Consider the following 20,476-nt stretch of genomic DNA (forward strand, 5'->3'; position numbering starts at 1 on the left):
TCCATAAACAGTGTGTGAAAATCCTGAGCTTGGAAATTTAGCAAGGAAAGGCTAAAGGTTGAAGTCTTTTTTTTTTTTCATTATATATACATATAACCCATAGCCAATTAGGTGCGTTTAAGAATATTCAAAATATATTAAAAATATATTCAAATACAAAATAATAAAATATATTCAAAATGAAAATAGTTCTACAATAAATCGGAGGGTTTAATGTGTGCTGCTTTCGTATTTATAAATTAAATATCTGTCAGCCTGAACCTCCATCAACAAATCCAGCAAAATCGCATTACACAACCTGCACCACAACTTAGACCCGCTTTTAGATGTTCTCCAACCAAAATGTCAGGTGCACCGGGTTAAGGTTGGTCTCAGTGATTTTCTGGCTTTGCATTTAGTATCTGAGCATCAAAAAGCAGGTGTCTGAAGTTCCATTATTATGATTGCTTATTGTTGCGCAATCCCTAAACCTAATCCACAAAACAACATATTGATATGAATGTTTTAGCGGACTTCAGGGCCATGATGTTCAGTGACTAAGACCCCTGATGTTTGTCCACTAGGAACCAGATTTGATGTCCATCTGTCAAAGGACCATGAACACACACACACACACACACACACACACACACACACACACACACAAAATCAATGTGAAAATTTGCTCACTTGCTCTAAAAGGGAGCATCTTCCACACGGCTGAATGTCAGCTCATCATGCACATGAAATGCACCCTCTTACTCACCCCTTGCTCTTTTTGTCCTGACATTTAGCGCCTCCCTTCCCATGCAACGTCTGTGGAGGTCTGATCGTATCACCCCGGGGGTCTTACACCTGTGTGGTCCTGCGGGTCAACATGAGGAGGACAGACTGGGTTAAGGAACACACATAGATAAAAAAAAAGGTGGTTCACCTTGTCTGACTAACGAGTCAGCCTTTTAATCCTCTTTGACAGTTTTATCTTACTGAGCTAAATGGTAACAGATGAAGCCAGGAAATGTGTTTTTTTTCTTTCTTTTTATCACGGTTGACTGTAAAGACTACATTATTCTATCGATGGAACTGACATGAAAACCAATGTCCAAGTAATTGTGAAACCGAGACAAGATGGGAAATCTTTAAGAGCATCATTCCATTGCCCACGCAACCTTATTGAAAGTCTCAAAGAAGGAAAAAATCACTTTGGTATAATAGAAACAAGCAGATGAAGGAAAACAGCACTAAGGAAGGCCCTGAGTCGAATATGACAGTTAGTGACATCATCAACAACTTCCAAAGGACAGAAGAAAAGGTCATAAAAATAAAAATGCTTCACGAGAAAGTGCAAACCACTCATTAGGATGACGAAAAGGACAGCCAGGCTGGCATTTGCAACAAAGTATAGAAAGTAGGGACAAAACAAAGATGAAATACACAACAAATAACTTTATTTTTCTATGTGCAATTAACAATTACAAAAAGACCTCCAGTAGATATTTAATGCTTGGTGTTAAATAAGAAGTACGATATCCCAGCTATCTATAAACACTACCCCTAATGAGAACTCACAAAAGCTTCAAGCAATAGTGCTACTGTACTTTGATTAATGTTGGATGCCGATGTGGGCGTATACACAGAGGAGACTGTTTGGTTAGACGCTTTAAGGATATTTCTCTTCGTCTCTTACATGTAATCAGCCAGCCAGTAAAGCTAGGTACATGAATACTGATTTTTAACACCTCAAGTTGACAATTCTAGTGGGCAGTGTAAGGCAAATAATAAATATAATATAAAAATAAATAAATAAATAAATAAATAAATAGATAAATTAGTAAAAATAAATTAAAAAATTAAATTTTCTACATGTGTTGCTGCACCATTTGTGTGCAGATAAATATTGCTTAAAGTGTTCAAAACACCCGGCATGTAGATGCTAAATGTTTTACATATGTTGTTTCACTCGTCACGCTCACCTCTTGTCATGGGTGTACATCTCCTGATCAAGACATTGGCGCTCAAAATAGATATCTCTCACTTCCTTTGGCTTTATAATTAGACCGGGTCCGAGGAATAGTCCAGGAAAAAGTTTGTAATGAACACTTCTTGCTAATGACTGGTGTGTGTAAGAGGTGTGAAATGTAATGTGCGGTGGCGTGTTAAAAAGTGATAAGATTCATCATCACTTATGTAAATTGTAATGATTGCTAGTATTAGTCGTATTGGAGTTCTTATCGTTTTTAAAAAGACGGCAGAGGTCACGGCTTCCGCTGTGGTTCGTGACACACTTGAGCAACCTCAATCGGTCATTGACGTACGATGTAAATTTGATGACTCTACTTGGGAAAATGATGTTGAAATTCCTTGAATTTGAAAGATTCATCATAATACTGCAGCACTGAGTAAACCACATTTAGACGACAGGTGCTGAAAGGAGCATAAAATGGAGGGAGTTAAAAAAAAAAAAGAAAAGTTAAGTCCAGTATAATTTGTGGGATGACGTTTCAATGTGAAAGCCGTTTTCTTTTTCTTTTTTTGCGCAGATGTTCATGTGGCAAAGGGAAGTACGTGTGACTGTGTCCATTAATAGCCGGGCAAGACCCAGCTTGTCCCAGATTGTGAGATACTGAATTGTCAATAAGTCATATCCTTTGTAAGTGGCAACATGCTATGACCATGAACTTTTCAAATCTGGCATGCTTCATGATTTATTTATTTTTTAAACCATATTATATTTTTTTCTGATTATCGGGTGACATATTTACATAAGAATCTGTGTGTAAAAAGATTGTGGCAGTTAAAAAAAAAATCTAATTTTCACTTCCTCTATTGTTGTGAATGGACTCAGTGTGTAAGTCTTGACAGCTAGCAGTGAACAGAATGGTCAGCATGCATTTTATTTTTGTCATTTAATTACCAATTTAATCTGCATCAATACGTTTTCATCATAATAGTACATAATAATGTTATTTTGAGGTAATTTCCTGTGTGTGGCTGGCTCATTGGTACTGTCTGACCGTCTTTTCTTTGCTGTGAGGGGCAGTCTGATCCGAGAAGACAAGGAAACGGAAGTGCGTATGATTTTTTTTCTTTTCTGTGTGTGTGGGCTTGTGCCTCACAATTTTTGCTAGGAAACAGGAGGAAAAAATGAATGAATCACAGCAAATCACTTTTCAAATCAGAAGTTTTTGCAAAAAAAACAACATTTTTTTGTTTTTTTTGTTTTATATAGCAAGCTAAGTAAATAGCTAGCAATAGCGAGACAAATGACTTTCGGTTTTTCACTATCCAACTTAAATTTACCCAAGTCACCTCACATTTCAGTGAAGGGATGCACTCTTTCTAAATGTGTTGTGAAAAATGTGGGGCAGTGACCAGGGAAATCAGATCATCGTCGCCTTCCTTTTGGCAGAAAAATGGAAATTAACAATGGCAGGAATGGGCGAGTTGCCAAAACGAGAAAAAAATAAAATCCAGACACTATATGACTGTTATCTTGGAAGCAGTATTGTGTTCAGGACCTGAGGGAGAAGAAGTCTTTAATCTTCCAGACCGTTCAATCGCTAAGAGTAATTTGATAAGCCGATGTGAAGAATAGATGGAAAAAATATATTGCATTTTTCACATTCCAATCTGAGTAACGTGATTCCACACATTATTACTTAATGTAAGCAGTTAAAGCCGTTTTCTTACATTTCTTACATTCTTAGATCAACAACAATTCCAGGATTTACTAACATGGAAAAGAGTAGAAAGAGGGATGAGAGATGAGAAAGAGGCGTCGGGTGTGTGAGGAGGTGGAGGATGAGAGAGCGGGAGAGGAGAGGAGGGTGATTTGGAGGGGTTGCCAGGACTCCAAAGCTCATCTGTCATTCTGTGCGTCAGTCAACCTATTCCCAGACTCACACGCAGCCACAGTTCTTGCGCAAATGATCGTGTACACACACACGCACGCACGCACGCACAATGTTTTTCTTCCGAGCCTATGCTGGATGTTCCCTCACGTTCTAATTAAATTCCACCAACACAACAATCCACTTCCTCGCACATTTTTCTTCCATTTCTTACCTCACTCAAGCGCACGCCATAGTGTCGTACTTCAGGCTGGTTCCCCTGGCAACAGCCGCTTCCTGTTTGGTTCTATTGCCAGGGAGTTGGAGATGGATGCTTTAGCTCACTAATGAGAATAAAGTGGCCTTCAAGTGGCCGGCCATAAGGCTTCCTTGTAGAGTGGCCTTATTTTACTGTCTAAAAGTCTACTGAAAGAAATAAAACGCACATTCACTGCCTTTGCTCCACAAATTACACACACCCAAACGGACAGCTCAAATGCTCATTGTAATGATAGTTATTATAACTGTGCGAGATTTTTTGTTTGGTATTTTCATAGCAACGGGCGTTTGCGCTGTTGTGGGAGCGAACAGAGTCCATTGACTTCCTGGCCAATGGAGGCTGCTCTTTTGAAAATTAGTCTTTGAGCAGAAACGGACTTACAAATTAAAAAATACACCTGCCCGGTCTGGCAAAATCAAAACACGGTAAGTCTGACTTGTCCCAGCACGAAAATCTAGTTTTTACGCCAAGCGCACATGCATGAAAATAAAGTGTTGATGGTAACCTGTTCTGCAGCTTTCCCACCAGCGCCTTATGCAAACATTGCTGGCTATTTGTTGAATGTTATTTTGCCTCGGCATTTTTTGAGGAACATACCTTGACCTCCCAGATAAACGTATTTTTAAACAAATATTACTGTCTATTTGTTGAATGTTTCTTTGCCTCCACATTTCTGAGGAACATGCCATGACCTCCTAGATATTGTTCACATGGATTTATTCTAATCGTGAATTTCTTGAGTGACCCTTAAGATGATTTTGAGTGTATGTGCTTGAAACGTTGCAAAGGGATTATCCATCCGTCCATCTTCTGGATCGCTTTGTGCTCACGAGGGTCACGGGATAAAGGGATTATTCAAGTCAATAGTCCAATACTGCAACTACACGCTAGAGTAAGCAAACAGTCCTCCGTGACAATATTTGTATAAGCATATCGGATGATTCTTTGTGCGCCTTGTATTGAAAATAATGTGAATAAATTCCTGGAATTCAAAACGAAGTATTCTGGGGAAATTTGTTTGAAGAAGCCTCCGTCGAAAGCGACCGGAGTGTTTTGGCAAGGGATGAGTGCATTGCCGCATCTTACAAGAGGAACAATAGCCTCTGCGTGATCAACGTCTCAAATTCCCAGGTACACCACATGGTAAATAGCTCAAGTGGGGCAAGTTCAGATCTTGTTCCCAACTTTCAATCTGTCGGAAGATGAAAGAGGAACCTAGCAGAAGAAAAGTGCACAGCGACTTCAAACGCTGGAATTTCTTTTAAGACGGTTCTCCGAAGGCCACATCAAACATCGGAGGGGGGGGGGAGGGTTAGCGGCGTTGAGTAGGGAGATCCGTCGAGTCGTAGTGTGAATATGCATGCATGCGCATGGCCGCCCGCGTATGTGTGCGTTCATGCTAGCGTAGCACATAACCGCAGAGATGCATGCGGGGCTACATGGCACTCTGACCCGAGTGCACGGAAGAAAAAGAGGCTGTCAGCTCTCATCAGACTTTCGGATACGTGTGCGTGTTTGTTCTCTTATTCCGGGAGGCCTCTTCAACACCCAGAGAGCTCTTCAGCGCCGAGGCTGCCAAGGAGACGATCACAGGGTGGCCCCGCGGCCCACACACACGCTCACGCACATTCACCCTTAGCGCATCAGGACTCCCATCGCGCTAGCGTGCAGACGCACAATGCTCTTTTTAACGGCGTTGGAAAGCAGAGGGGCTATTGATTGTTTTAAACACTGCATTTATGACACCAATGCTATTCCTAGTGTTTTGGAGCACACCCACTCATATTTCTCCCATGATGCATAGCGAGACAAACCGCAATACATCCAAATAGACATATAAAAAAAGCCTCCGGTGTTAGCAGCAAGGCAACACAATCACCTTTAACTCAGGGGCCCTTTGGGGGAGAAAAAAAACAAAACAAACATGACCTTTTTTCCGTTTTAACCGTAGCTGTTTGTAGAATGTCAGACTTTGTCTTGCAGGTTTCACACTGATGGAAAAAATGAAAAGTACTTCAATGGAAACAATGTCAAGTATTTCATTCCGTGTTGCGCTGGAACCGTGTGGCTCCTGTCTTCCTTCATAACACAACATTCTATGCCAGACATCGCCATTGTGAATTGTATCCTTCCTGTTCACGTCGCCATTTTGGTGCCTGCCTATCTGCCGCCTGCCACGCAGGCCCGATTGTCTCAAGGTCTGCCAGATTGTTGACCAGCATTGCCTGTTCTTTGTTTCTTCCTCCATCCTTCTATTTTCTAACGCCGATTCAGTGACGCAGGTGACCCGACTGAGAACCGAATAAATATATGAAATAACTATCAAAATTGAAAAAGTATGCAATTAGAAATGACACTTGACAGTGTGAAAAATTTCAGAACTACACACCACTTGCAAAATTGGAAAAGCAGAAGTGGGAAATGATGTTCATTTGTTTATCAATACAAATAGTCGAATCCAAATTCAAACCATAGGATGTGATTAACATCCTCTCGACCGCTCAGCGGCACAGGAAGTGTTATCTGAAAGGAAGGACATGGTGGTTTGATACATACCACAGTCAGCGGAGATGACTGGAATGTGTTCGCAAATGATAGTGTAAAGATTCAATACAGCTTCCTCCCCGCTGCCAAGAACACGTGCTTGATGCTTTCAAAAGTCTTTTTATCGCTCCACTCGCGAACCAGCCGAACGAGAGCGCCGACCTATGTAAAAAGACTCCAGCGATGTAATTAGTTTTGATCTTACAGATGATTCGCCTCAGGATGTCTTGCTCCTCTGTAATCCCGTTTGATTGATACGCACATGTGGGCGCGTGGCTGAGACATTTTTTTTTTTTCCCTCTCTGGGAGAAAAGTGGGCAGATGTAAAAAAAAAAAAGTGGCGCAAAAAGGAGCAATTTACCACAAAGAGGGTAGAAGAGGCACCTGCTGGGTACACATGCTTGTTTAAGTGGCTGTAGTCACGAACGCATCTGTGTGAAACGCTGCCCATGCATATGGTGCCTCTGATCAGAAGAAGGCGCTTTGAATTTATTAAGAGAGAGCGTTCTTCCACAGGTGCATGCTGTAAAAGATGGATGGCTTACATAACAACAACAAGATTGTTCCCATACTATATGGAGTTAAATACTTACATACAAAGACTGTAGAACATTTGCTGGAGTGGCAGAGCAGACACTAGTCATTTTTCAAAAACTGTTTTAGTTCAGCAATATTCTTGCAAAGTCTGGTGTGAATTACGATCTCGGTCGAGATTCTGAGTGAGCCTTTCCAGTTGTTGTATTTCTTTTCTGTTGATGCCATTCAGTTAAAGATTTGTATGGGACAAGAAGAAGGGCTCAATAAGAAGTACTTTCAATGCGGCCGGGCGTGTGCACAATCATGTGATTGCATAAGTGTGCACACCCTCATATAACTGTGATGTGGTTGTGTTCAGAATTAACCAATTAAACGGTCACGCCCATTTAACATGAGTTTGAATGCGATTGGTTAATTCTGAACATCACACACGAGGGTGTGCACACTTATGCTATCACGTGATTTCATTCATGTTTATTTCCACAATTTATTTTGTAACTATATTGAGTTGTACAGTTTATAGATCACATTAATGTGACATTTAAAAATCTATTTTATGACTTGGAATTTGAACATGCGTGTATCTATTAACCTTATGTAACAAAGTCACAGAAACAGACCCTGCATAACGTGTCTGTTATAAAATGGCAGTTCTTAAGTCTGGCATGTTTTACCTTGCTTGTGGATAATCTCAAGTGTTCTTGCGCTAGTCTATGAGTGTGAGAAAGTATTAAAAATGTCCCTGAAGGTGCTTTTTAAGGTGTGGTTGGATGAAACAAACTGTTCATAATAAAGACGGGGGCGTGACCCCATTACTGACATGTGTTAACTCTTCTCTATTGTGTTAGTAAGAAAAGAGCATGTGAGTGCATATTTGTTAAGATAGGTGGAGAAAAGAAGAAAACTTTACCGTGTTTGCTTTCACCTCGGTCAGCAGAAAGTCACATCTGCTTGTGGGTCTGCAATCAACTCGACATTACTTTGCTGTCAGTAAGCAAAAAAAAAAAAAAAAAGAAAGACTACTTAGTCAAGTCTTATAAACAGCCAAATGACTTTTCAACCTGCAAACATGTGTTCATGTAATCACGATCATAAAAGTGATTCTGAGTCAGGTTTGGAGCACTCATGAGCTTGGCAGAGGTGACTTGCAACACCAAACGAGGTTGAACACACACACACACACACACACACACACACACACACACACACACACACACACACACACACACACACACACACACACACACACACACACACACACACACACACACACACACACACACACACACACACACACACACACACACACACATTTAAGTGATGTGACAGTCCTCCAATAAGTAAGTGCAAACTGTCAGATTCGGATGCTGATGAAGCAAAGCGACTGCAAATAAGCTTCTTTTTTTTTTTTTCATTTCAAACCGAAACACAGGCCCATATTTAATGCTGTGCCAAAATCAAATGCCTGATGAATGGATAGTGGTCTTACTCAGTGTTGACTTTAGCAATTACTCACACCAGAAGAGAAAGTTGACAGAGCCTTGCTTTGTTAACTAATATAACTATAATATAAATAAATATAATAAATCAATATATGTCATGAAATAATAAAATATAATCAAATAGATATAATCAATTAATAAAAATAAAGTGTTTATATCTACAATGTGCTCCGAGGCTAAGCGGTACTTTTGATTTATGCTATTGCACCCCTAAAGGCACAAATATGTTTATTCATGTGTGCACATGAACGGTGTTAAGGTGTGCAAAAGAAAATGTCCAATATTTGCAATAATGCATGTTTGCGTGGAGTGAGAATGCTGGCGGCAGACCACCTACACATCCACCTGCTCTGCTTTTTAGAGGAGCCTCTTCACTCACAAGGCCGGTGTCATTATGGATACCAGCGTCCATACCTGCCAGGCATTGCTTAGCTATTTCTGTCCCTGCACCTTACAGTGAAACATTCAACAAAATCCCCCATTTAACATGCACAACAAAACATGAGCTCTTGAGATCACGAGTGGCAAAAAATGTGAAGCCGTCGCGTGAGAATTTGTTTTTTATGATGGCGGCATAAGTGTTCAGAAATGAGGACGCCTTTGTATTTGACACAGTGATGAGGAATGACAAAGCGGTGAACTGTTTGACAGGCACTGTGAAGATGAGTAAGTCCAAACTTTCAGACTGAGATATGACACGGGAGAGAGATGTTGTTTGTTCTTGACTTGAACCATAGGAACACAACACAAATTTTGATACATCTACAAATTAAAGCCAAAGTTCTAGTTGTAGTATTTTGTTTGATCGCTTCCAGTAAGCCGCAGTGCTCATTCAGGTAATAAATAAAATAAAATAAAGTAAAATAAAATTAAAACATTGACTCTTAGTTGAATGTCAAGTTCCTACTGGTTCATCAAACAAAATGAGACCTTAGTTGAACTGCTGCTTTTAATATACACCTTGCTAATCTAGTCTGGTAATTAGTGTACTTTGTGAGAAACCAAAACTGTAGTGTTGCCGCCTGTGGTTGCTCTGCTTGCCAGCATCCCACAAAACATGCTCGCCAGAGTGCACAAACAATAACTGTCGGCTAATGTAAAAAAAAAAGAAACAAAACAACAATCTGTAAGCAGGGAAAGGCATTTACATATACGCAAGCAAGGGAGCAATAATGTTTGTGCACGTAAGCGAAGGGTGAGTAGATAAAGTGTGTGTGTGATTTACAGGCAATGATTTGCTCCAGGGCGTTCGTGTCTAGGCTTGTTTAAGATTCACAAGGTTCTGGGCATGGGGCATGGCACTTGGCTCGGGAACACGCCGAGACTCCCCCGGGGCTCGACTAGAATTGCAGACACCGACAAAAATATGAGAACGTCTTTTTTTTTTTTTTTTAATGACAGAAACTGCTGAAGCTGCACTTTTGGTTTTATTATCATTAAAAACAGCAGAAAATCTGATTCAAGACATGAACTCAATGATGAACTTACGGCATATTTGTTTTTCAGACTCACTGTCTAATCATCACCTCAGACCTTCTACTTTTTATGCAAATGATTGATGACGTCATACTTTTCAAGGTCTTGCCCCATCATTAATATCTGTCATGGGAAGGGTTGCTTGACTTGCTACACTCATGCTGCCCCACCCTCATGTCTGGCAGATGTTATTTTGGACAACCACCAACGTAGAAACAAGAAAGTACAGCAGACAATGAGATGAAACACATCACAGACAATGAACGACATGAAAATAATTGGTGACAATGTTAGTAGTTTTTTTCGTATGACGTTTTGCTGTGAGGACGTGCGCTACATTAAAATGACTCATCCGAAATAATAAGCAAAAAAAAAAATGTTTTGTTCGCTGATACGTCATTACTAAACCACTGCATCCGAATTGAAGAGTTGCGCAATCAATGCTCAGGTTGGGTCGACACAAGCAAATCCAAAAACTGGCAAAAACTTCTGACATCACTTAGATGGTTAGCGTCAACAGAACTTTTTGGACCATATGGCACGTCATGAAACCACAGCAGCTTTGCTTATGTAACTGAGCCAAACGACAACTGAGAAGAGCAACATCCCACAGTTCCTTGGCACATGGGCTGGAATCAAATGTGTGCAGATTTTACAAGAGTGTAGGAATCCAAGCGCAATTTTTATTTGCCAGTAAAATCTTCAGAGGAGAATTTTTTGTCATCCAATTTGAAACTTAGTAAAGATCATGCAACTGTTCTCTCATGCCAACCAGCCAAATGTCAATTAATCACTTTAGCCTAGTCCTCAGGTTTCTAATCAGCCAAGAATGAAAGAAGAACTAACCGAAATGGTTTGAAAAGAGAGCTTTCCGATTTCTCAATGCCTTTGTCACACCTTATTGTAGGGTCACCTGTCTGACCAATTCCATAGGCTATTCCGGACTCACTAGTTGGCGAGAACCGAGCGCAATGGGTAGCACAGTGGGTGAAAAAAGAAAAAAAAAAAAAGTGTAACTCAGCAGGCGACTTTACCACTATACCTTTGGCAGAAATGAGAAAGTGGCTCATGGAACCTTTCAAGCCTGCATATTTTTCTGGGAAGATCCCTACAATAAACAAAAATGTCTGCTCGAACCAAAATGTGACTGCATATGATTTGATTAGTCACAGATGCAAATTTTAACAGCTCATTTGGACACAGTTGAAGCTGCTCTCTCTTTCTCTTTCTCTCTCTAGATATAATTTTATTTCACCGTCTCTAATATATATCACTGATGCTACGACCATATGATAATTCAGTTCGGTTAACTAAATAAAACCTTGCGTTGATGCTAATATGATGAGAAATATCAAGGGATAACTAGGTCGCCCTTAATTTCCATTCCTTCAAATATCGAGGCAGATTGCATCGCCAAAAATAATCATATCGTCGCTATCACGTGGTATTTGATGGACCGCTAACGCATGCCAGACTTGAAGTCGGCGGAGCATCTCAAATTGGAGACCTTGGTGAACTTTAGCCTTCAAATGAATGCCACATGAAGAGTGAATGAGGTTTTTTGGTAGTTGACCTTTGGTAGATTCGATAAGTCGGTGGTCGCGGGTTAATACGGTATAAACCGCAACATCATGTGGTGTTGGTGATGTCAATGATGATGGATGGCTCTATTAATAGGCCTGGCACTAAAGTGACCATATTCACAAAGGGGACTAGCCAAGACAGTGCATGCTTGAGAGGCCCCATTATGTCTAAATGAAGGAGTCAGGCTTTCCGTCAAGAGGGCGCTTCGCAAACAAACCTCATCGAGACTGAGCACGTCTTTCTCTTTCTCCTTGCCCGCCCCTCTAAAATCCACTGCTCTTTTCTGCTGAGTGGGTGTTTGCTGGAGTTGGGAAGGTCAGGGGGAGGGGGGAGAGTATGAAGCGAAGCGTGAGCTTTGACCTCTGGCTGGCCTCGGTTGTGCCTGCGTAGCTCTGAGTCACATGGACGGAGTCTTCTCGATGAAGGGAAAGGGCTCAGCGTTGCGAAGAAGCAGACGACAGGCGCGCTGCTGCCTGACAAAAGACGAGTTGTGCAGAGGTGGCGAGGCGCACAATGGGACAGTTTGAGTGGAGGAGGTGAGGAAAGCTCAATCTCCAGCACAAGCACCTCATTGTGAAGGTCTGCTGTGTTAAAGGCAGAATCCACGAGGGCAAAAAAAAAGAAAGTGTGATTTTGCGAGGATTGGTGAGATTAGGAATGAAAAATGTGCATTGTCAGATTGACTGAGTGGTTTTGACCTCAGGTCTGCAAATAGTCAGAATCCCATTTGTGAAAAACAGACAACTGAGATTAGTTGCCCTCGAGCAAGGCACTCAATTGCTCAATGTCAACTATGTTGATATTATTCCCTTGACTGTGTGAATCAGTTCTTTGTGTGGTATAATAAAAGCAATATTGCAAAATAAATTTAGAGGTACTATAATTTGTACAAATATACTTTGAAATCTAAATTTTTAGTGAAAAAAAGAGTAGAACTTTTTATTAAGACAAGCTAAGGTTGAATTAAATTAATAATAATTAATAAAAAAAAATTGGGGGGAAAATATATATTTGCAGCGCATCTCTATCATATTATCATCAATTCTTCATTTTTGGGAGTCACACACAAATGTACAGCCCACATTTTTATCAGATGAGAAATGAAATCATGGAAACAAAAGGATACTCTTGCAGTTAATCATTTCAATAAATCAATGTTTTCTCCTCCCTCTGTGAACATGTGGTAAAGATAACGGTGAAGAATACTCCACCCAAAAAGTCATACAGTACAAGTGCGCTTTGATTAATCGTACTTCCAACTTCGGGGCTTGCCGTTCCAATGCTAACATAAGAATAGGTCCAGGTAACTTTTAATTGTTTTGTCAGTCATCCATGTGCTCTTAACTCATTCACTGCCAACCAAGTTCATATCTTTGACGTCTATAATCGTCAATGGCACTGAATGAGTGAAAAGCAAATCTGCCTTGAATCTTCATGAGTCTCACCCCCAACCAAAAAATAAAAAGAGGTCAACACAAAACCCCGGAGGAACAACCCACAATATCTGCAGACAAAGAAAGCAGAACTCGGAGCAAATTCTATACTGGTCCATACAGAGCATCTCTAAATCTAAACAGTCTAAAGAGAGATATGACTAATCATGATGTGACTAAGATGTCAGGCAGATTTTTGTTTTCACAAAAGCTGAAACCTGATAAGTGTTCCAATGATACGCCACATGTCAATGTTCGGACTTGAATTTGAAGCGCTACTGTGTTGTTTCTGGAAAACAAACAGCTCTACTCATGAATCCATAACACAGCGTATACATCTGCCACCGTTTCTCACACAGCTTAGCTAATATGAGTGTTTTTGACTAACATTTGGCATGATGGCAAGATGCCACTGCGTGAGTGTTCCCGTAAACACTCACCACTCCGGACTATATAATGTGCTTTGCCAAAATGTCACTGGGACTGTGGTCAACCTCTACCGCAATGCTGAATAAAAGCTCAACCCCAGCAGAGTGGAGCAGTGGCTGAAACGAACAGCTGCACAGAGAATAGCGTTTATGAGGGAGGTGGCAAAGTGGATGCACAACATTGCCAGGAAATGTGTTGTTTTTTTTCCGTTTATCCATATTCCCATGGATACTGGCAAGGAGGAATAGAATTAAAATAGTCTTGGTGAATACCAGACAATTTCTTCACGCCGTTATTATCAATCATGGGGAGAGAGGAAAAATAAAGTTGTATCAGGAATATTGTTGTTTCGATGTATGATTTTTTTTTGCTAACCTCTGTTTTATTGGGAGGACTCCTACGCGTGATAACAGAATCCGTCTGACTGCCAAAAGTAGAGAAGCAAAGATTAAGCAAACAAGGCGATCGATGGGCTGCTTTTATTTGGAAGTTGAAGTCTGGCAGTTGTTGCTGCTTCGTGACCTGAACTTTGTATCACACTACGCTAAATAAAAAATAAAAAGCACATAAATAAATAAAATTGAATAAATACATAAATAAATAAATTGCACATTCTAACTTTAAAACAAACTGTCAAGTCATGTCTCACGTCAAGTAAAAAATAAAAGTAACTTCTAAGTCCAACTTGAGTCTGAGCTCTTTTATTTTTTTGTCAAGTCACAAGTCATCAAAACAGTCATTGGAGTCGACAGAAGTCAAAGTTGCAATGACTCAAGTCTCTGGCCAGCACAATGGTGACACTTGATCATCCAGTTAGTGGTTTTGCAATATTGATGGCGAGGCCTGAAGTCTTCTTCTGCGTGTTGCGGGCTATCGTACATCAGAGCTCAAATTACTCATTAGAGTGTGCCGTGCTCATCCAAGTTTTGCATGATAACGCAGAGATTATGATGGCTTTTATTTCTTGGCAGAGGCTTAGTGTGAGTTGTCAACATCTATGATGAGACAAGTATGTGCTCTCTCTCACAAGCGGATATGTATATTAAAATGATATGCGATAGTGCTTTGTTACAGCTGCTGTAAAATGCGCTATAAAAAATAAAGTTGTATTATAATGCTGCTATCATATGCCATTATCGAGCAATAAACCATTTTTGGTAACGTAAAACTCACTAAATTGAGTCATCTGTGGCTCACAATTAGGTAATAGAACCACAGTGAAGACAGAGAATTATAATAATTAAAAAGGTATAGTTAGATCTAATGAAAGAAACGTACATTACGGGTGTATCATAATTATACTGACGCAATATAGTCTTATAATTATACTACCACCCTTTTTTCCAGATGATAAATTTGAGCTCGTCGAGAGTTTCAAGGGCAAAATGTTTTTTTTTGAGATAAACATAAATAAAGAAAATAAATAATTTTCCTGTGCCCACTTTTCAGAAATGTGTAAACATGTCGTTTCATTCTAAAATTCAAAAAGTGCCTTGACAATGTGTAAACAAGTGATTTGCTATTGATATGTTGCTGAGATCAGAATAAAAACTGAGATTGATTCCTCAGCCAGAAGATTTCGACGCAGCCTGAGCAAAGCATGCCACCTGACGTGTTTTGTCTGAACACGGATACAATCTACATCGATGGGGGTATTTGTCTGTGTTTGTGCGGGACTTTGACGAACTACATAGACCAGACAAAGATTTCCTTCACAACAGCAAAGACAGGTGCACTATACTTTCACTGTGCATTGTGCGCAAAAAGAAACAACCACAACCATTCTGCCAGTGGAGCAGAACCACATATAATCTTAGTGAAATGGGCCAATCAGATAAAAAGGACAAAGACCTTACAAACCATATTGTTGGGAGGAAGCATTGTTTTGCTGCTATACATATTATATGGGCTGCTATACATATTATATTATATTTATTATAGGGCTACCAAGTAATAAAACCATTTACTGATCCACATTCTCCAAAACACATTGATTTGGCGTTGGCATTTAATCCACAGCAACTTCATTACCAAGTAAATCTTCATTCCTCTCGCTCAGTCAACAAAATTGAGATCCGAATCGTTTTTTTCCTCTCCCTGCTTATCCAGAAAGTCCCTTCCCGAGTTGCACATGGATGGCACAAAAGCAGGAATGCAGTCCTAGTGGGAGTGGGTTCCCGGTTCTCCCGGAGGGGAACTACTACGTCACTCATGCCCATATTAGGTATGAGGACTTCCTCTACAGAAGCCAACGTGAAATTTCAACGCATCACTCAGGTTTTTAGTGAACGTTCATATAATTAGTGTCAAACAAGAAAACCGCTATAAAAGATTAAGCTATAAAACATTTTTTGATGTGATTGCTCTTTAACAGCGATGTGCTCAAATTAAGAGGCAAATTTGAATTATGATTGATTCTACCAGCGGTTCCTTGTCAAAAGAGCTACATTAAATACCCAAATTGTTAAATTAAAGTTATAAATGAAGTAAAAGGTCTGTATTTATGAGTGTCCGCAGACATGCCTCCGCCGAGTGCTGTCTTGCCTACAGGCTTATTTACAGTCGCGCTTTCCTGGCATCTGCGTCACTGGCGGGGGCGCGGTCTCCGGGGAAACTGGCCAATCAGAAGGCTGCAGCTCCCTGGCAGCAAGCGTGTGTCCATGGCTATATAAAATGTGCGCTATGAAGCCGACTGCACACACCTTCACACGCAGCAACGCGTACGCGTCGTCACAGGACTTTGCAAGTTTTTTTTTCTGGGACTTATCAGGCGCGAGGAAAAATCAGCGAGCAGACTCAAAAGGAACGCGTTTGTCTTGATTTGTTGGACTTTCACTCATTTCTTTCTGTTGGAGTGATAGTTTCTGATCTTGGGACACTGTTGACAAGACGAATTGATGCTCTGCTGACTCTTGACATTTGTTGAGACTGTTTCAATAAGCAAGCCGGTAAGCTTACTTTCCCGACTTTATGTCCACAAAGATGGAACAACCTTTTTATCATGATGACTCTTTTCTGTCGGCATATGGCCACTCAGACGCCGCAATGCACGACTACAAGCTGCTAAAGCAGAATATGAATTTGAACTTGACAGAGCCCTATCGCAACCTGAAATCGCACCTGAGGGCCGACTCGGACCCGTACCAGGGGGTGCAGCAGGACGTTGGGACCCTGAAGCTCGCGTCCCCAGAGCTCGAGAGGCTTATCATCCAAAACAGTAACGGTGTCATCACCAGCCCGACCCCGGGGCAGTACTTCTACAATCGGGGCATCACCGATGAGCAGGAGGGCTTCGCGGAGGGGTTCGTAAAAGCTTTGGATGAGCTGCACAAGATGAACCAAATGCCTCATTCGATCTCCTCCATCGGCGGCAGCGGAGTTAACACATGCTCGCAAGCGGCCCCTAGTGTGTTCGGCTCGGGACTGCAACCCGAACCGCCCATTTACACAACGCTGAACGCCTACTGCCCGAACACCGGACTCTCTTCAGCCTCCAGCTACCCCACAGCCACCATCAGCTACCTGCCGCCCCACCAGCAGAACCACCCGCAGACCTCCGTGCACGGCGCTTTCCAGAACCACCACCCGGGTTCTGGGCTTCATCCGCAGCGCCTCGTTGCTCTCAAAGAGGAACCGCAAACCGTGCCGGACCTCCTGAGCAGCGACGGCTCGCCTCCCATGTCTCCTATCAACCTGGAGACCCAGGAGAGGATCAAAGCGGAGCGCAAGAGGCTGAGGAACCGACTGGCGGCGACCAAGTGCCGGCGGCGCAAACTGGAGCGCATCGCTCGCCTGGAGGAGAAGGTGAAAGGTCTAAAGAGCGACAACGCCGGCCTGTCCAACACGGCCTCGGTACTCCGGGACCAGGTGGCCCAGCTCAAACGGAAAGTCTTGACGCATGTGAGCAGCGGCTGTCAGCTGATGCTCACGAGCAAGATGGAGGCATTTTAAACCCAGACTACAAAAAGAGTGACTTTAAGGTGATAACACTGGAGTCGTATGGTGCACAACAACACGAGGCAGCAGCGGGCCTTCGTAGACAACTATGTTGTGTCTGTATTGTGCAAAAAGACTGATTGAAATGGTACTTCCGGATGCTGGACACCCCACAAAGAACCATTCAACACTTCATCAGCGCAGCATTGGGCAAACACTGAGAGCCCTTATTCTGGTTTACTAAATGGCAGAAATCAGTGATCAATATGTCTTTGTATATTTGCCATTGATGATATTGTCATCCAATGCTGCATAATATTCTTTGTGTAAATTATTGTTGTTTGTCCTGGTTGATCCAGGCAAACTAACTATGTCCAATGTTTACAATGTCTTTTTTATGTGTGATGTGTATTTAAGTAAAGCGTCTCAAAAACATGATAGCAATGTGTTGTTGTTGTTGTTTTAAGGGAAACATACTAGCATCTTTGGGGCCACAAAAAAAAAAAACACACAGTAATTGGAGTCCACTAAAAGGCTAATTTTGGTTTATGATGAGGGCGTCATGGTGGTTAGCAGAGTTCTGAGTTCGACCCAATTGTGCATGGGTTTAAATGTGACGGTTAATTGTCTATGCCGATTTTAATTAAAAGTGGAGAGACAGATGCGATCATAAAAAAAAAAAAATAATTAACACCCATGATGGCACAACACAAGCAAAAAGCAAAAACTATAAAGCTAATCATTCAATATTTAATAGTAGCTTTTAGTTTGATGGCCGACACTTCCGTTAACCCCACTAAGGGTCAGAGGTAATTTACTGCAGATGGGTGGGGGGTGACTAGGACTTTTAGGAATGCCTGGGCTTTTGAAGGCGCCTCACCACTTGGCATGGCATCAGGCATGAGTGGGCGTCCGGATCCTACATGAGCATCTGCGTGGATGCTTGGAGAAGCGCACGCAGCCAAGAACGACAATGATGGTGTACGCGTCAGTGCACAAATATGCGCGGCAAGACAAAAATGGGGCTCAAAGCAAGATTATATTGTGGGGTAGGGTGGGGTGGGGGAGTCCCGTGGATGAGTAATACTCACAGACAAGCATCTTGGAATAAATTAGGACACGACCCTCAATGAATCTCCTGCATGTAGTTATGCTTATATACATTGCAAGACAACTGAAGCTAAAAAAAGATACCAAAACAGCTTCAGGGACAGTTGGCCAGGAGAAGCTTAGCATATAAACTGACCCCGGGAAAACCGGAGGGGTATTTCTGTCCTCGTAATGGAAGAAAAGCAAAACACGGATGGAGTAGTCTCTAATAGTTACTTAAAAAGACACTAACACAAAAAGTTCACCCTCAATTTATTTTAAAGAGGAAACTTTTAGAACATATTTAAATACTCCCTTAATACCAAGTTATTTTTGTCGCGTATGTGGAAACAGGCCGCCCACACAACTTCTCTTTTTCGAGATTATTTTCCCATTTTTGTCAAAAACATGTAAAGGAAGTGGGTTTACACACTCGGACCAAATTCGGCACACAATTAACCGTAAATAGGTCGCCTCCAGTGCGTCGATTGCGATCAGAAAATGGCACTATCATCTCCCACTCGAAATAAAAGATAAAGTGTCACCGTCTCGGTGGCGGGGGCTCAATCTACGCACAAGACGGGCTGACGTGATCATAATGCGCACTAAAAAGGAAAAAAAGAGCCAATTAAAGCCTCAGTGGCGTTCAGCACGCCTCGGCCCACAACCCACACCGAGTGTGTGGGAACATCTGTGATGTGAACAGTGACGTCTGAAAAGCTCTGGGTGGGTTTAGTTTCCTCTCCGCGAGTCTCTTTTTTTTTTTTTCTCCCACAGACACGCAGACCCGGCTGTTGCTATCTGCATAACCAAACACAACACTGTATTACATATACCTGCATATTGTCATCATATAACAGATATCGAGTTTGGTCTTGGTCTATTGTTAAAGTTATATAATCTGTAATGTATGTGGGTAAATAATACATAGCCCATTCTCATTTGATCTTCTGCAGAATGATAGTAAAATGAGGCTGTAGGGATGACGAGTATGATTAAATACACTCACACCACATAGTACTGGCTCTGATCCAGCATATATTTGAAACGTGCCCACGTCTGAATATTTAATGGCTTATTTGTACTGTATTGTGGCCGAGAACATAAACAGCTGATACGCTGAGAAAGCCATAGCTCAAAAAAAGCGTTTTGAAGGGATTTACTGCCATCTAGTGGATAAATAGTAAAACAGCATACACCGTATAAAGGCATTGGATCCATCCACATTGTACATTATTTAAAAAAAAGTTTAGATAAACATTTGGTGATAGATTTGGTGACCTCTGTCTGAACGGATGAAGAGAATGTTCCTACCTTCCGGCCCTTGGTTAACCACATCTTGTTTTATTGGGATTGGCAGGAACAGGATGTCCTCTTCTCTTTAACATGCTAACGTAACACAAAATGCTATGGTATGGTCACCAAAATAACCGTTTTAATTATTTAAATTTAAATTCGGCGTAGATTAACGAACAATGGTTCTGAAAGTTGCTTGTAAGTGTGTCTAAAGTTTAACTGAGTAACAATTATAACCCTATGCTTAACTTTAATTTCGAGTTACGGTCTTCTTCTCTACTCTAATAGGAAAACACGTTCCGCGTAGTGCATTTCTATAGCGCCACTAAGTGGCAAAAGTGTGAGCTACACCTCAATCAAGTACTACGCATATTAAAAAAACAATTGGGCTAAATTAACAGTGTTACAAGTCCTATATATCAGAATATTTGATATTCTGTTAGCCTTGAACGAGCATTCAGAATTCACTGGCACTTAATGTTTTTCTTTTTTCTTTTTACTTCTGTGCTCTGATTTTTTTAGTTACTTATAACTAACCTTTCTCAAAAGAATTGATATGGT

At 41.2% G+C, this 20,476-nt stretch overlaps 2 protein-coding genes across 5 annotated transcripts in view; one reads left to right on the forward strand and one right to left on the reverse strand.

Moving 5' to 3' along the window:
* Positions 1 to 20,201, reverse strand: part of hook2 (hook microtubule-tethering protein 2) — a 37,712-nt gene extending 17,511 nt beyond the window's left edge. For 2 of the 4 annotated variants that reach the window (XM_037256234.1, XM_037256240.1), the window contains exons 1-3: positions 19,934 to 20,201; positions 8,081 to 8,154; positions 746 to 844 (exon numbers count right to left, since the gene is read on the reverse strand). The gene's annotated coding sequence lies outside the window, so the exon portion shown is untranslated. Of the gene's footprint in view, positions 1 to 745; positions 845 to 4,044; positions 4,161 to 8,080; positions 8,155 to 19,933 lie in introns of those variants that run through there. The other 2 variants (XM_037256237.1, XM_037256235.1) reach the window with 2 other exon arrangements.
* Positions 16,272 to 17,970, forward strand: junbb (JunB proto-oncogene, AP-1 transcription factor subunit b). The gene has a single exon (XM_037256241.1). The coding sequence runs from the start codon at positions 16,565 to 16,567 to the stop codon at positions 17,543 to 17,545; it is 981 nt and encodes a 326-aa protein (XP_037112136.1). The 5' UTR covers positions 16,272 to 16,564; the 3' UTR covers positions 17,546 to 17,970.
* Positions 20,202 to 20,476: the final 275 nt, after the last annotated feature.

The sequence above is a fragment of the Syngnathus acus genome, chromosome 8 (genome assembly GCF_901709675.1).
Source record: "Syngnathus acus chromosome 8, fSynAcu1.2, whole genome shotgun sequence".
Taxonomy (NCBI): Eukaryota; Metazoa; Chordata; class Actinopteri; order Syngnathiformes; family Syngnathidae; genus Syngnathus; species Syngnathus acus.